Below are 18,041 nucleotides of genomic sequence, written 5' to 3' on the forward strand. Positions count from 1 at the left end.
CCAGTCACGTGCTGTATATAGTATATCTGGAGGAGGAGGTGGAGTCCCAGTCACGTGCTGTATAGTATATCTGGAGGTGGGGGTGGGGTCCCAGTCACGTGCTGTATAGTATATCTGGAGGAGGAGGTGGGGTCCCAGTCACTGTATAGTATATCTGGAGGTGGAGGTGGGGTCCCAGTCACTGTATAGTATATCTGGAGGTGGGGGTGGGGTCCCAGTCACGTGCTGTATAGTATATCTGGAGGTGGAGGTGGGGTCCCAGTCACGTGCTGTATAGTATATCTGGAGGTGGAGGTGGGGTCCAGTCACGTGCTGTATAGTATATCTGGAGGAGGAGGCGGGGTCCCAGTCACGTGCTGTATAGTATATCTGGAGGAGGAGGTGGGGTCCCAGTCACGTGCTGTATAGTATATCTGGAGGAGGAGGTGGGGTCCCAGTCACTGTATAGTATATCTGGAGGTGGAGGTGGGGTCCCAGTCACTGTATAGTATATCTGGAGGAGGAGGTGGGGTCCCAGTCACTGTATAGTATATCTGGAGGTGGGGTCCCAGTCACTGTATAGTATATCTGGAGGTGGAGGGGGGGTCCCAGTCACTGTATAGTATATCTGGAGGAGGAGGTGGGGTCCCAGTCACTGTATAGTATATCTGGAGGTGGGGTCCCAGTCACTGTATAGTATATCTGGAGGTGGAGGTGGGGTCCCAGTCACGTGCTGTATAGTATATCTGGAGGTGGAGGTGGGGTCCCAGTCACGTGCTGTATAGTATATCTGGAGGTGGAGGTGGGGTCCCAGTCACGTGCTGTATAGTATATCTGGAGGTGGAGGTGGGGTCCCAGTCACGTGCTGTATAGTATATCTGGAGGTGGAGGTGGGGTCCCAGTCACGTGCTGTATAGTACAGTTGGGTGCCACCGATATTGTCCCTTATCATTTGACCCATTTAGGCCTGACCTCAAAATTTTAAAAAATCCTTCTAAATCCTCCAGTTTTCTGAAATAAATATTTTCACGATTTTTCAAAAATAGCAGACCTACAAAGCTCGTAGAGCGCCACCGAGTGGCGCGCTACGAGCTTGTAGATCTGCTATTTTTCAATAGCTAAATTATAACATAATGTTTAAAATGGGTTAACTGTCCTTTTGTGCAGATCACGCAAACCTCAGCAAAAAGAAAAGGACAATATCGATGGCCTCCAACTGTATATCTGGAGGTGGAGGTGGGGTCCGGCCCGGGGATCAACTTTCTAAACAAAATAATGCATGTTGCTAATTAACCCACACTGCTGGCATGCAAGTTGAGGACACATGCATGCCGCAATTATACATACTAGTTATATAGGATGGTTTACCAAGCTAACACTCTTTTTTGCCCACACTCAGTTTTATTTATTTATTTTTAAAACAGCCTATATCTACAGTATAAGCTCACAAAGCGTTGCAACAGATCTGCTATTTCTGCACAAAGTTTGCCTAATGCCTATGACATGCCCAGCATAGAGACGCTAGGCCCGCAGGGCTATTCCACTGGCGGCCCGCGGGCCCCCTAGTGGCCCTTGAAAAACATTCCAAAAGAAAACAAAAAAAAAAGAGAGAAAAAGTTACAGGTATGATGTGTGCGATATATAAAGTGCTAGATTATCATAATGACAGAAATGCTAAATTATATTTATCACCATATTCAAGGTGTGTGTGTGTGTGTGTGTGTGTGTGTGTGTGTGTGTGTGTGTGTGTGTGTGTGTGTGTGTGTTTTCAGCTAGTGCTCGTTGACGCTCGTTCTGTCAAATAGGTCTATTCTAAGGTATAGCATATACTTGTATAGACATATATCACCCTGTGCTCATACAGTGCACAAATGTATTAGCCTACATAAATCTTTGTGTTTGAACACAACATGCATTTGTAGAATCCGCACGCTGTGCGGCCCTCCACACACAATCATTCTACAGTTGGGGCCCCCGACCTAATCTAGTTGAACACCCCTGCGCTAGGGTTTATTGAGGGTCATGCATTATGTCACATGAGCAACATGTCTCAATGTGCAAACGAATGGATGCAATCATCACCTCAAAGCCCCATGGACCAACGGTCTGCTGAGTCCGTCTGGACATATTGGCTAATGTAAATGACTACTGAATGCATAACATTTACATATGTGGCTGGGGGTGGTATTCGCTCATAAATAAAACATGAATTGTACATGCATACATTGTCAAGAAGAGAAATGTTATGGCATTGGAATTCGTTACACTTAAGTGACTTAACCCAGAAACCTATCAATGTGTGATGCTCACATGGCCCACTACACTACAGGCATGTACTGTATAGACCCAGTTTCTCTACACGAACCACTATATTCCTTTTTTCTCCCACCTCTACATAACATCTCTTCCCTGAAAATGTGCCCGATCTGTCATGTATTGTGATTACCTGTAAGCTTACCTGTGAGCTTGTAGATCTGCTATTTTCAAACGATTGCCTATTGTGACATGAACAGAATAGGGAACCTAGGGCTCCATTTTCGTCACCGCTAAACCCCTTATCCCTAAACGTCTTTGCCTTTTTTTACTCTTTTGCAAAACATTTTTGAATAGTTAAAATGGCCAGTCTACAAGCTCACAACGTGTCAATGTAGATTGGCTAGTTGAACTATTCAAAAATGTTTTTCAAAATAGTAAAGAAATGCAAAGACGTTTAGGGATAAGGGGTTTAGCGGTGACGAAAATGGAGCCCCTAGTCTTTAACTGTCAACTGTTCAGAGCTTCTGTTGAAACATACTCTCAGTTGAGACAATCTATTGAGATAATGTTAATGTTATGCTTTCTGCTTTCCATTTGTGTGAACTACAGCACTTTAATTAACCTACTGTATGAGTCATCACACTATTATGTATTGTCAGCTATAAAGTATTAATAGTGCTCATATCACCAGACCCAGCTTTTTTATTTAACCCACAGGCAAAAAAATAAAGTGTGTGTGTGTGTGTGTGTGTGTGTGTGTGTGTGTGTGTGTGTGTGTGTGTGTGTGTGTGTGTGTGTGTGTGCGCGTGCGTGCGCGTGCGTGCGTGCGTGCGTGCGTGCGTGCGTGCGTGCGTGCGTGCGTGCGTGCAATGTGATTAATCTTATGCAGTTATTAACCAGACACAATCTCTATCCGTGTCTCCAGGCTTCACAAATTAGCCAATATTATTTTAGAAAAAAAAAGAAAACTAATCAAACAAATTGTCACTGCCATCTTAATGTGTGGTTCGAAAGTGTAATTGGCCAAATAATTGAAACCTAATCTATTCTTGTGTCATGATTTTCATGTTTTCGGCTCAATGCAGATACAGAGAGTTCTGGCCCCAGGGAGCACAGCAGACAAGAAACGCATAATCCATATTTCGTTACGCAAACACATTTTCATCCCCAACCTTGTCTGTATTTGTACTGGAAAAAATAAGAACATTAATAGAATTGTGACTGATAAGACAACTCTGAGTATAGCAGGTGGGTTTCATTTAAAGAGCCATGAGGGCTTTGGAAATACAGAGTACGCTCCGTTTACAATTTCACGGCATTTAGCAGACGCTCTTATGCGGAACGAAGTGCCAGATCAGAGGAAGCAGAGTATGCATGAACCCTACTACACAAACAACAAAGTATACCGTCGTCTCTGTCGGGTGGAAACCTCATATGTCCAAAATGGGTACGGGATTCAAATTAAAAAAATAGCAAAAGTGGCAGCTCTACAAGCTCAAAGTGCGTCGCTTCGCGCCACGCTTCGAACACACATCTGCCACTTTTTTTAAGATATCTTTTTTGGCTTTTTTTTCTGCCTTTATTGATAGGTTGAAAGTAGACAGACAGGAAATGGATGGTGGGAAGACATGCGGCAAAGGCCGTCGGGATCGGGAGTCGAACCCGCGGCACGCCGTCAGGCTGGCTCTGCAGCCTAGGTGCCCGAACAGTTGAGCTAACCGTCCATGCCACATCTGCCACTTTTGATGCTTTTGTGTGATGTTGTAGTATGATCAAGTAGGACGTTCATTTACTAAATTAACTCCTTGGATGCCAGGGGGCGGTAGATGCTTTAGGTAGCAGGTACCAGTCGAATTTGCAACATGAGCGAAGAAACGGCGGTCTTGTTGTTTGGTGGAAGTGAAACAAATCGAGCCCCCCCCCCCGGCTCTGCGGAGGCCCAACGAGGCCTGCTAGCACTGCGATCTGCGTTTTCATTAGCAGGAGGTTGGATTAATGATTTATTACGCGCCGATCATGCCTATATCATCTAATTTTGAGCCACAATGTCAATAAAGACAGCGTGCGTCCATGCACGCAGGGAATTTGGACATTTTACGTGGACGCTAGCGGTGGTTAGCTAAAAATGTTAAAAGAAATGCTATTTCTTTTTTTTTTTACACTGGATTAACGCCAATTAATCAAATCACGTTCTCTCGGACCTGGACAAAGGTAGATTAATCTTGTTATCTCGGGCGTGGCATCTAAAAAATGGAGATAAGAGGTTTCTGCCCGAAAGCAACGGTATATAATGCCTCAAAGAAACTCCAAATACCAGGTAAACATCAAACCTAGCCATATACTGTAAATGATATCCTGTACATTTGTGATCAAGCAAATGCACATCTAAATAATCAAAAACATTTGAACAAATAACCAGCACATTATATGCATCTTTCAAAAGAAGAAAAAAAAATATGACTAGAAGGAAATAAAAGTGACAGTAATTTGGATAGAAGGTGAGGTGGAGTGGTTAATGGGATGCCACCTGAAAGAAAAGGATTTGGTAACACCTCATATAGTAAAAGAAGTCCATTTGCACATCACCTACTTGATAGGAGAGGTGCGTAGGAAAGCAGCCAACACGCAAGAAGACAAGATGAGAATGCTGCACACTGCTTTCTCTAAACTAATTATACGTTTAGGTCAGTGACACCAAAATGCATTTCCTGTAATAACAGTTTCTGTAACTGAATACAGTATGCAGGTTTATTTTGTTGTCGAACACCTAATACTGTCAAACATGGCGTGCAAGCCCAACCGGCAAACAGTGGTCAATAATTAGGCCACGTGCTGTATACAGTATCTATACAGTAATTACAGTAGTTTCTAGTTTCCCTCGGGCCTAGAGCCCTAGGACTAAAACTAAATAAAACATTTCTTTAAAAATCAACACTGCTCTCAGAGCACACAGCCATATGTGGTGAGAAGAGCCACCAATCTGACCACTCCCTTTGTTCTTTAACCACAACGATCTGTGTGTGTGTGTGTGTGTGTGTGTGTGTGTGTGTGTGTGTGTGCGTGCGTGCGTGCGTGCGTGCGTGCGTGCGTGCGTGCGTGCGTGCGTGCGTGCGTGCGTGCGTGCGTGCGTGCGTGCGTTGGCGGGTGCGACAGACTCACCGATCGATGCTGATGGCACAGAGATTAAGGATGCTGGCAGTACACATCATCACATCCAGTGTGACGAAGATGTCACAGTGGATCTTACTGAAACGCCATTCTCCCACCACCTGAAAGAGGAACATCATCGTCATCATCATCATCATCATCATGGCAGAATAAGTACCTTCACACATTGTGATCTACACCAGCGTTTTATCATTTATCATTTATCATCTTCAATGTCATAGTGTTACAGTAAAAACAAAAACAAAAAAGGAAAAAGAAACCCTGTCAGCTCGTTTCTTTGTGTCATCACTTCCAATTTCAGAATAATCCTGTCCTGGAGTTTTCTCTCCTGATTGGCTAACATTGGCATCACAAACTGAAAATGTATTTTCTGTGTACTAAAGAGCTGGAGAGATGGGGAGACCCAGGCTATTACTGAACAAACACTATAGTGTTTAGTTAAAAAGAGAAAACAGAAGTGCTACAGGGATCAATGGCTCTAACATGTCACATGCTATATACCAAATTTCCCACCCGTCCACCTCGGCTGCCGGACTATACTCAATTCCCAAATAGTGTGGACTTCCAAGAAATCCAAGGCTCTCCGTCTTTGATGACCTTCCCCGCACGGAAGACCGGGGTTCGATTTGCGGGCATTACACACAGTCAAGTTTCCACACTGCGGCTCCCTTCAATAACTGTATTGTGGCATTGTGGCATCCACCTTTCTTCAGACAGTTCTGAAGAAGAGCAGTGTGCTCCAAAACCTCACTTGTAGGTGTATGCCAAAATAATGTAATTGGAGGGAGCTACGGTGTGCAAACTCGTCTATGCATCGGAGCTATACGTCACTTGAGTTCAAGGGTGAGTGGACGTGCGTGACCTTTCCCCATTAGTTTACAGTAAAAAAAAATCACAATTTGACGGACTCATGAAATATTATGTAAACATATTGTTGATAAATTTCATGAAGGTACATGGTATATTTTCGACAACATTGTTATGCCATGGACCACGACTGGTTGCTGTCACTGGTTGAGAAACAGTGACAGCACACAGATGAAAAGCGTCCCCCTTTCTGCAGCAACAGCAACTGTGGAACTGTTTTTTAAAACTGAGTTTTATTTCCTTCAGCAGCATAGAGAGAGAGAGAGAGAGAGAGAGAGAGAGAGATTGAGAGAGAACGAGCGAAAGAAAGAGCGAAAGAGAGAAACGAGAAAGTATGAGAAAGAGAAATTGTGTGTGTGCGCGTGCGTGCGTGTGCCTCTTCTAAGGTCTCAGTAAGTGATGGTTGAACTTGACAAAAGCTGTGGCCCGCCACTGTCCTGAATCCTCTTAAAAAGTTATTGTCTACTTTTTTTTCAACAATATATTTATTTTCCTTTTTACACACAAATGACAATACACATATACAAAAAACAACAATGAACAGTACAAGACAATTACTGATATAAAGAAAGCAAAGCAACAATAACCAAAAACAACAAAACAAAACAAAAAACAACAACAACAACAGCACTACTCCTCTTCAGCTCCATCCATTAGATGTGACAAATTATTGTTCTTTATGTATCTCATAAAACGGCCCCACACCTCCTGAAACATTTCTTGTTTGTCCTTAAGAATGTATGCAATCTTTTCCAAAGGTAGACATAAAGACAATTCTCTGAACCACTGTGTAATACTTGGTTTGTCCGGCCTCTTCCAGGTCAATGCTATCACTCTCTTAGCTTGTAAAAGACATATATCTATAAACATTTGTTCATTACGCTTTATCTTGTGTCCCTCCGGATATAGACCGAGCAGGAAGAACTTTGGTTCTGGTACAATATTTATTGACAAAATCTTCTGTATTTCCTGCCCGACCTTCCCCCAAAACTCAATCAATTTTGGACAGGACCATAGACAGTGGAACAATGTGCCTCTATCTTCACCGCATCTGGTGCATACATCTGGAATATTACAATTATACTTATTAAGTTTCACTGGTGTAATGTACACTCTCATAAGCCAATTGTATTGTAGAAGTTTTAGACGAGTATTCCCAGTCTGGGATTGAGCTTGTGCACAAGCCGTACTCCATTGTTCCACTGTTAAATCCTCCTGAATATCTGTTCTCCAGGCATTAAGCCTATCTTCCGAGGATTCCGGAGAAAAGTCAACCAATAGGGCGTAGAAATCTGATATTAACCCCCTTCCGAATGGGTCATTAACCAAAGCTTTCTCCAGCACAGACATGGATGGGGCCAGCATGGATTGCCCCAGATTAGTTCTAATAAAGTCCCTCAGTTGCAGATATTTAAAGAAGTGTTTGCGAGGGATATCATATTTAATGACCAGTTCCTCAAACGAGAGCATACTCCCCCGACCCCTCTCAAATACATCCCTTAATTGACCTATTCCCCTATCAGCCCACAATTTAAACCCCCCATCAGCTCTACCTGGCACAAATTGATTATTACCCCATATTGGGCTGAAGCGAGAGAGACGTGGATGTTCTCCCAAAAATATATTAACCTCATGCCAGACTTCAATCATTGTTTTAACTATAGGATTGCTTGTAATTCTTTTTAGGTTTTTATAAGTATCTGAGTAAATATAAAGGGGGAGTGGTAACTTCAAGGAGCTTGATTCCACATCTTTCCATGCCGGCGCCGCATCCGTTGTAAAGTAGAACATTAGTGTTCTCAATTGAGCTGCCCAAAAATACCACAGCAAGTTAGGACACTGTAATCCTCCCCTATCATAGGGTAGATAAAGTAAGGACAATCTAAGTCTAGGACGTCTATTGTTCCAAATAAAGTTGGTAAACAATTTCCTGGTTCTAGAAAAGAAGTTTGGTGGAGGTGACAAGGGTACGTTCTGAAATAAATACAATAGCTTGGGAAGTACATTCATTTTGAGTATATTAATTCTGCCGATCAAAGATATTGAAAGACTTGACCATCTATTAATTGAATTTTCGATTGTGGCTAAAATTGGGTCATAATTGGCATTCACAACCTCTTCCAACCTTGGCACGATTTGGATTCCCAAATAAGTAAAGGCATTTACTGGTCTGAAGTGACGAACATGACCGGGAGGGTTTGATCTTTCTTCCGAGTTCAGAAGCATAATGGATGACTTAGAGTTGTTTACTTTGTAGCCAGATATGCGACCATACGAAGTTATTAGATCCAGAATAGCTGGGACAGATATCTCCAAATTTTTCAGGAATAATATTACATCATCAGCATATAAAGATATGCGGTGCTCTAGATTTTCTATATTAATACCTGTAATTAGTGTATGTTCCCTTACAGCAATTGCAAATGGTTCAATTGCGATCAAAAATAAGAGTGGTGATAAAGGGCATCCCTGTCTACAGCCTCTATGGATCCTAATCGGTCTAGATATATTATTGTTGGTTAGTATTTCTGCATATGGATCGTTATACAACAGTCTTACCCATTTACAAAAGTTCTCCCCCAAGCCAAATCGACCAAGAAGCTCGAATAGAAACGGCCACTCTACGCGGTCGAAAGCTTTTTCCCCATCGAGAGATAAAAAGGCTGTATCTGGCGCCCCCTCCTGGACATGCAATAAATCCAATACTCTCCTTACATTGTGAAAACCCTGGCGGGCCACCATGAACCCATTCTGGTCCTCATCTATAATTTCAGGTAGAATAAGTTCTAGTCTCTTTGCAAGTATTTTGCAAAGTATCTTAAGATCAGAATTTAAGAGGCTGATTGGACGCATATTTTCGCATCTATCATTTGATTTACCAGGTTTTGGCAAAAGTATAATGAGGGCTCCTCTCAAAGTGGGAGGCAATACTCCCTCTTCAAAAGATTCAGTATACATGTCCAAGAGGGGTCCCGCCAATCTGCCCGCAAATCTTTTATAAATGTCCATCGGCAGACCATCAGGCCCTGCAGCTTTTCCAGACTTCATATTACTCATTGCCTCCAAAATCTCACCAATACTCACATCTGCCCCCAGCTTTTTACTGTCTTCCTCTCGAATTTTAGGAATATTAATTCCATCCAAAAAGGAGCTCTCAACTACATCTTCTTGATTTGTCTCGGAGCTATATAATTTACCATAATAATCTCTAAATGCCTCGCAAATTTGGATAGGGTCTTCTATCGTCTCCCCAACATCATTTTTTAACATGTTGATTGCTCTTTCAGTTTGCATTTGTTTAATGCGCCAGGCTAGAACCCTGCCAGACTTCTCACCCTGGTCAAAGATAGTTTGTTTGAGCTTTAACAAATTAGCTGCTGCTTTGGAAGCGGATATTTCATTATATTGTGCACGTAATAATAATATTTCCTGATGTAATTTAGGACAAGGCTTCTTAAAGTAAGAACCTTCCATAGCTTTAATTTTTGATTCCAGTAATATAACTTTTTGTTTGTTTTTCTTTGTTTTGGAGCTCGTAAAATGTATAATCTGTCCCCTAATAAAAGCCTTAAATGCTTCCCACCTTATAGTTGCCGATGTTTCATCCGTATTTGTAGCAAAATAGGTGTCTATTTGTTCTTCCAAAAAAGTTATCAGCTCAGGGTCCTGGAGCCATCTCTGCTCAAACCTCCACTTAGGGGGGTCCCGCATCCGACCTGGGTCTACATAAATCAAACTATTAGGAGCATGATCTGAAATTAGGATACTATCATACACACAGTCCTTAACTCTATTTACAAGACTTGCAGAAACCAGAAATAAATCAATTCTACTGTACGTTTTGTATGTACTAGAATAGCATGAGTATGCAGATACACCAGGGTTTCTATCTCTCCATATGTCTCTAAGATTTAAGTCTTTGGAAAACTGGTGAATAACTTCCCTACTTTTAGAGTGAGTTTTGTCTGAATGAGTAGATCTATCTTCAGTAGGATTAGGGGTCACATTCCAGTCCCCCGCTATCAGATAATGACCCCCAAGAGATGTCAATAATATAAATAAGTTACTGAAAAACTTTGGGTCATCATTGTTCGGTGCGTAGATATTTACCAAAATAAGACACTCTGCAAAAAGATTACCTTGAATTATCAAATATCGCCCCATTTTATCGGCAATTACCTTAGTAACATTAAATGGGATAGATTTGTGTATAAGAGTCATGACCCCCCTAGCCTGGGAAGTGAAAGGTGCTGAAAACACCTCCCCTCGCCATCTTTTCCTAATCCTAATATCCTCATTCAGTATCAAATGCGTTTCCTGGAGAAAGACAATACTCGAGTGGATATCTTTTAACCTTCCCATCACCTGCTTAACCTTTTTGATTTTTTGTAAACCCCTACAATTCCATGAAGTGAATTTAACCTCCAATTCTCTAGCCATAATCACATATCTCAAATGACTTTTCTGAACCTGAATTTAGAGCAGTGCCTTCAACAAACAAATAAACACATAACATGAAAACAAAGGCTGCGACAGTGAGCCTGAAAAACAAAAACCCCAAAACCCCTGAGCCCATCGAGTAGGCTTGCCCCCCCCCCCCTGCTTCCCACTTCAAAAAGGTTAAAGACCACTCCACACAATGTGAGGAATGACCCAGCATCACCATTCGCCTCGTGATAAACTCTCCCTCCCCCAATATAAGTGAAAACAGAATTTAAACCATAGTATTAGACCTTGAGCAGAAAATAAAAAAATAAAAAAAATAAAATATTTTTTTTTACAACCGATGTTTAATCTTTTCCCTTCCCCCATCTCTCTTTTTTTTTTTTTAAATATATAATATAATTATACTTTATTTTTTAATAAATTATTTTTTGTATAATAATACTGTATATACACATGCACATACACGCACATGCATGCATATACATACATGTGCACACACAACCCTTAGTAGTGAACTATCCAAAAACATAGTTTTCCTGGTTTTATTAAATCCCCCCCCCCCCCCACCCATTGCCTTCTTTTAAATTTAGATTGTGTATTTAATGTAAAACGAAATATAAATGTGTACCAAAAGAGTACACTATTCTGCAATCTATCCCTTCAAAGTTGTGCCATGAAAGCCCTGTGGCAGGGGACACTACACAAAATGCTATACTATAAATCCGGGTGTAGTACCGGAGGGTACCAGCAGTGGTGCTCCCTCAAAATTAAGATGACCCTTAGGTCTGTACAATGATCCGGAACTGAAATACAAAACCGGGACCCAGATGCATCATGGGAAATTGAGTCCCGTGCCGAGACACGGTACTATAGTGTCATCATTTATCCCCAATTACTATAATAAGTACAAACCACACGATCTAGTTATAGGATAATAATAATATAAAGCTTCCCCAACCAAAAAACAACATCAGCCTGAACCATAAACAAAGACGGGGAGAAAAAAAGAACCCCCACGGCCCCCAACATATTAGCCTTCAGCTAACAGTAGCTCCAAGATAACAACAAGCTAGCATATCATTCAAAACAAATCGAGACACTAAAACCAAAACATTTAACGTCATTCAGAGTACAACTCAGTATAAAATAATATCGCGTGCCGAGCACAACTATGATCTGAACATATCAAAATTATATCACGGTTTACTGTATAGAAAAAAATACATTAAAGGGATATATAAAAAGTTCTGTGCCCCGTGTTGGTTTAGCTGCCTCGGGCTAGCTAGCTAGCCAGCCTACCTCACATCCTCACTTCTCCGCGGCTCCACTGCTGACTGCTCCAGACACGTCTTTTATTCGTCGAATAAAGTCATCCACGTCCGCTGGTTTGTCAAAGGACTGAGTTTTGTTTTTATATGTCACCAATAACCTAGCTGGAAACATTATTCCTTGACGTAGCCCAGGGATCTCTCGAAGTTTTTGTCGGACAGAGTCAAAAACTTTTTGCTGCTTGCGCACCTCATCGGTTAAATCGGGATAAAGTTTTATAGATGTATCCCCGTGCTTGATTTGGCCCTTGGTTCGAGCAGCCCTCATCACCTTCACCTTGTCTCTATTGTCCAGGAATTTCATGATGAGAGTCCTCGGAGGAGCGTTGTCTTCTCTTCTCGGCCCAATCCTGTGGGCCACTTCAATGGTTAGCTTCGACGTTAAGTCCAATGTTTTTACCAGCCACTGCTCGAGAAAGTCACAAGCATCAGAACCCTCCGTCTTCTCTGGCAAATTTACCAATCTCACATTGGATCTTCTGGACCTTGTTTCTCCGCTCAGAACCTTTAGCTCCATTTGCTTGTACTTCTTTTCCAGGTCCTGGACCTTAGCCTGTAAGCTAGCAACAATGTCCTCAGTGCCAGAGATGCGAGTCTCCGCACCCTTGACTCGTTCTTTGCAATCTCCGACCTCTTTCTTCATACCTTCAATCGCCGACATGACTGAATCTAACTTTTGTGAGAATTCGGATTTCATCTCCTTGATAGCCTCGAGAATAGAGCAACTTGCACTCTCTGAGCGACGGCCCGTGTCTTCCCCCTCAGCTCCCGAGCTCTCAGCCCCAGCCATGTTGCTAGCATTAGCTTCCCCGCTTTCCTTGGACCCAGCAGAACCAAAGCTCAACTTGGCTTGGTTTTTGCCACCTCGTTTGGGCATTCTTTTGTTATTCATCATCAGGTTGCTTAAATAAAACTGCTCACTTTTCCATTAGTCTGTTTTTTTTGTTAACTAATTTGTAACAAGCTGCGGAGTTGAGAGACACACGTCCGTCTAGCTTGCCGCCATCTTGAAAAGTCCAGTTATTGTCTACTTACTCTTTGCTTTTGTCACCAACTCTCCTGACTCTCCTGTCATTGGAGGTCAAACACTCCCCTGCCCCTCACACCTCCTCCCACTCCTGACTTTGTTTGCACATTGATATCCTTGACTGTTCTTCAATACTCTAAGGTACTGTAAGGTGTTCATATAAGACACTGTGGCGGCTAAATGCTGATGGTGTACACTGCCAGTAGATGCCAAGCTGAAATGCACTTTGTACATATACTGCATGCTGATCTATTTTTATTATGCTGTAAGCATACAACTACTGACACTTTTTTGCTGTTTTTTTCACTTTCTTTAGGCTACTTATTGTTAGTATTTCCTATGCTGCTACATCATCTGAAGTAAATCAAACAAATGTGCTTTGAACATTGTTTGCCCGCCCACCTTCTCACCCGCAGCTCATTCATTATCATCTTTAAACCAAAACCCTAACCCTCTCTGAGCTTGTAGATTGGATATTTTTGATGTTGGTGTAGACAGAAACCAAACGGTCCTAGCACACTAGCACGTCTAGAGAGTTTCAGTGGTTAAATACTTGCTGTACGTGAAGACAAGTAGGCTATACTGTACAGTATGTGATTCTATTTGTCAAACATTGTGAAGGAAATTGTGTAGCCTAACCGAGTCTGATGCAATTTACACATCCTACCTGGGTTGCGTTTTTTTTTACCCCATTCTGAATTCCCATAGCCTTTTTATATTGTGTTAAATAAGAGCTGTGTTCCAAAAATAAACAAATGATCCCGGCGGTTTCACTCATATGGCTATGAAGCATCAACTGAAATTGAGAAAGCGTTAATGTTACTGCCGCCAGAAACAAACTGTATCAAATATGAGTGACTGACCATCGTAAATGATACAGAGCCACCTCCCCGACAATATTGCAGAGGCAGTTTGATTATTTTCGGACCACAATTCTTATATGAGATGACCCAAAGATGACCCAATGTTATTCTCCATAGAGAAATGACTTCTGCAACCCAGGGGATGAGCGAGTGACGTCAGGACTGTAGTTAGTTTCCTCTCCTGAACCTCTGCTGCAAAAAGAGTCCCTAGTCTCGTGATCCCAGATACTATTGCCCCACACAATTTTCTAAATGCTTTTCGTCATACAGTAATACAATATTTATTTATTTATTATTTATTTTTCAGATTGTTTTATATTTTGGACGATATCTGGTTTCTGCCCGACAGCAGATATTGGTCACCCATAATTATAATATAAAATGGAAAGATATTTTTAAATGTTCTTTTTAAGCTTCTTTTCTCGGCTTTCGGGAGGTGCAGTTCCAGACTAGATAGCATTCTGAGATTGGGGTATATAGTATCTGGCTACGCGAGAGTATGTTCAATCAGCATGTGCTAGTGTTTGGATTAGCAGCTATGTGTGCTGAGAAGAGCCACTCCCCCTGTTGTTTAAGAACAAAGATCGTGCGTGCGTGCGTGCGTGCGTGCGCATGTATGTGATTAATAATTGTGTGACAAAGCAATCAGAAGCTGAAAAATAGCTGCAAAATAAATCAAATAAACATGTTGCTTTGCGACACATTTGTGAACTTGTAGGCTACCTATTTTCAAGTCAGGGATTTGAAACCTCTAGTTTAGTTAGCATTAGGCCATGGACCAGGGAGTGTAAATGGAACCAAATACCACATATAGGCCCATTTGTACAGAGTCAGAGTTGCAAACCTGTAAGTATCCATTTGATTCATAACTATCAATCATTTGTGTTGCTCCCTCTCTCTCTCTCTCTCTCTCTGCAAGGCCAGGAAAGTCTGACACGCATCTCGTATGTATTGGCTGTTTTAAAAAACAATGTAACGCTAGGCCTAGAACATTAAACCCAGGTGACAATTATATTAATGTAATCTTCATAATGTTGCTGATGTCTGAGGTGGGTGGGTCTTTCAGTAGCTTCCCAGCTCCATTATTGTTTTTAGGAATATTTCTTTTAAATAATACCCACATTTCTTCACCCATTTTGACCCCATATGATATGGCTCCCCTATAATATCTATTTTTTGTTTTTATTTTAGAAAAGTCATGATGAAATATTAAAGAAGAGGACCTTAAGTTGCCATGTATTGCTGTATATTTTTTCATTGGGTAAAATATACCCAGGTTTAGTGATGGTTACACAACAGTTACGTTTAGTGTTCTATGGTTAAATAGCTAGCCTGGGTTCCAGCCTGCTTCGTTGCGTTCCCAGATTAGTTTTGCCTCTTCGCTACACATAGTACAGCGGCTAACAGCCATATTGTGAGAGAATCTTTCACAAGGTGACACAAGCGTGAAATTTGGTACAAATTATCTTTGAAGGTCACTCTTTGAATTAAGAAACCGAGCCACTTGAAAATCAAAGATGGCAGCCATCAATTTAATAACTAATAATGTTTAACAATTATGTATATATTGAGAGTGTAAAAGGAAATAAAATAAAATGGACCTAAGGTTTCTTTCTACACTCTCGATAGTTAAAGATCTAATAAGGGTCCACTTGGTTACCAACTCTCCATAATCAACTACACTTTAGAAACAAGCACAAATAATCAACTACACTTTATTTTTGTCAAATACATTTTTATTAACAGGTTATAAATTATTATAAATTGTAGGCCTATGCATTATTTTTCTTTAGAAACAAGGCCAACTAATTATAATAAGCAGACATGGTAACACTGCTGGTTGACTAATGGAGGAATGAAGGGAAAACAGTGCCCCCTAAAGTCACAGATCACTACTCCTGCAAGACATTTTTCTATAAGCCATATCTCCAAAACTGGTGGGTCAAACTGAACATCCAAGATGTCAATTTGAAGCTATGATTCCCTGCGAAGATTTAAGAAAATCCAATGGCAGTCTCTCGATCAAATCAAGTCACATATATTTGGCTAAACCTTTGTGATGTTGTACTGTACCATACTGTACCGTACTGTACGGCATTACAATTTACAATTTACAATTTAGGCATTTAGCAGACGCTCTTAATCCAGAGCGACTTACAATAGGCAAGAACAAAAAGCATGGGAATACATCACATATGTAACAAAATGCATTTATCGCGAAACATGCGTAAGCTAAGACCGTGACTAGAACATATCTATATAATGACACTATACATATAAACTATAACTAGAACATATCTATATAATGACACTATACATATAAACTACACATATGTGCTATACTATGCTGTACATATATACTATGAAGTGCTATGACTACATACAATGCACTTATTGTGCTGTCTACATGACATGCTATAAGTCTGTTTCAAATGCTATATAAGTCTAAGAAGTGCTGTCTAAGGGGGTAGGGTAAGTGCTATGGGCCATGATGGAGTCTGAAAAGGTGGGTTTTCAGACTACGGCGGAAGATCGGGAGTGATGCTGCAGTTCTGATTGCAACGGGAAGTGCATTCCATCATACTGTACCATACTGTACTGTACCATACTGTACTGTACTGTACCATACTGTACTGTACCATACTGTACCTTACTGTATGGTATCATACTGTACCATACTGTACTGTACTGTACTGTACTGTACTGTACTGTACTGTACTGCACTGCACCATACTGTACTGTAGCATACTGTATCATACTGTATGGAATCATACTGTACTGTACGGTACCATACTGCACCGCACTGTACTGTACCATACTGTACTGTAATGTACCATACTGTACTGTACTGTACTGTATGGTATCATACTGTACCATACTATATTGTACTGTACTGCACTGTACCGTGCCGTGCCGTACCTTACTGTACCGTATTGTACTGTACCGTACTGTACCATACTGTACTGTAACATACGTGTAGTGTACTGTACAGTACCGTGCTGTACTGTGTGTGTGTGTGTGTGTGTGTGTGTGTGTGTGTGTGTGTGTGTGTGTGTGTGTGTGTGTGTGTGTGTGTGTGTGTGTGTGTGTGTGTGTGTGTGTGTGTGTGCATGCATCTTCCTCTGTGACCTGCCACCTTCATGTCATCTCTCACAGCATCCTTAAACCTCGTCTTTGGCCACACTCTTACCTGGCAGCTACATCTTCAGCATCCTTCTCCCAATGTACCCTTCATCCCTCCTTTTCACATGTCTAAACCATCTCAACCTCACCTCTCTTGCTTTATCCCCAAACCTTCTAACCTGGGCTGATCCTCTAATTTAGTCATTCCTTTTCACTCCTAATGAGAACCATAGCATCCTTAATTTTGCCACCTCCAGCTGTGCCTCCTTTTCCAGTGCCACCGTTTCCAAGCCGTACAGCATGGCTGGTCTCACTACCATCGTATACATCTTCCCTCTCACTGGTAGCCTTCTGTCACAAATAACTAATATGTCCCATATTCTCAATACACTGGCTTCGCTTGCTAGAACTTCCATCTAGCCAATTTGGTACAAATCAATTTCACCCTCCCTCAACATCTCTCTTTGCCTTACCTCTCATATACTTAATGTACATCTCATGTACATTATCTTAGCCCTCACCACTTCTTAGCCCACACCACCTCACATCACCTCTCTCTTCGCCTTACCCATCATCTCCTTTTACTCCCGCTTACCTCCTTCATGACTGTGGCTGCCTTTCTTATCTCCTCCACAAATTCCACATTGTCTGCCTGTCTGTCTGTCTGTCTCCTAGTCACGCCTCTGCGTTTCAAATCTGCCAGCGAGCATTACATCCGCGAGCGAACACGAAGTCTATGTTCTGGTACATCCACAATATCAAAAGAAAACTCAATCTGACAAGACGGGTGGCATCAATAGACGTCTGATCCTGCACGCATCAATAAGAAATCAAGTGGAATTATACACCCCCCTGTCGTGTTAACCCATTTAGGCCTGACGTCGAAATAAAAAAAAATTCCGTATGTTTCTGTATCAGTGGTGCTCAAAAGATTTGAGGCACATTTTCACGATTTTTCAAAAATAGCAGACCTACAAGTTCATA

General features: G+C 41.5%; 1 protein-coding gene across 4 annotated transcripts in view; it reads right to left on the minus strand.

Moving 5' to 3' along the window:
* Positions 1-18,041, minus strand: part of drd2a (dopamine receptor D2a) — a 205,444-nt gene that overhangs the window by 21,911 nt on the left and 165,492 nt on the right. For all 4 annotated transcript variants that reach the window (XM_079515036.1, XM_079515035.1, XM_079515034.1 and 1 more), the window contains exon 3: positions 5,395-5,504. In XM_079515036.1, coding sequence (XP_079371162.1) covers positions 5,395-5,504 — 110 coding nt within the window. The remainder of the gene's footprint in view (positions 1-5,394; positions 5,505-18,041) is intronic.

The sequence above is a fragment of the Electrona antarctica genome (assembly GCF_951216825.1).
Source record: "Electrona antarctica genome assembly, chromosome: 11".
Classification (NCBI taxonomy): domain Eukaryota; kingdom Metazoa; phylum Chordata; class Actinopteri; order Myctophiformes; family Myctophidae; genus Electrona; species Electrona antarctica.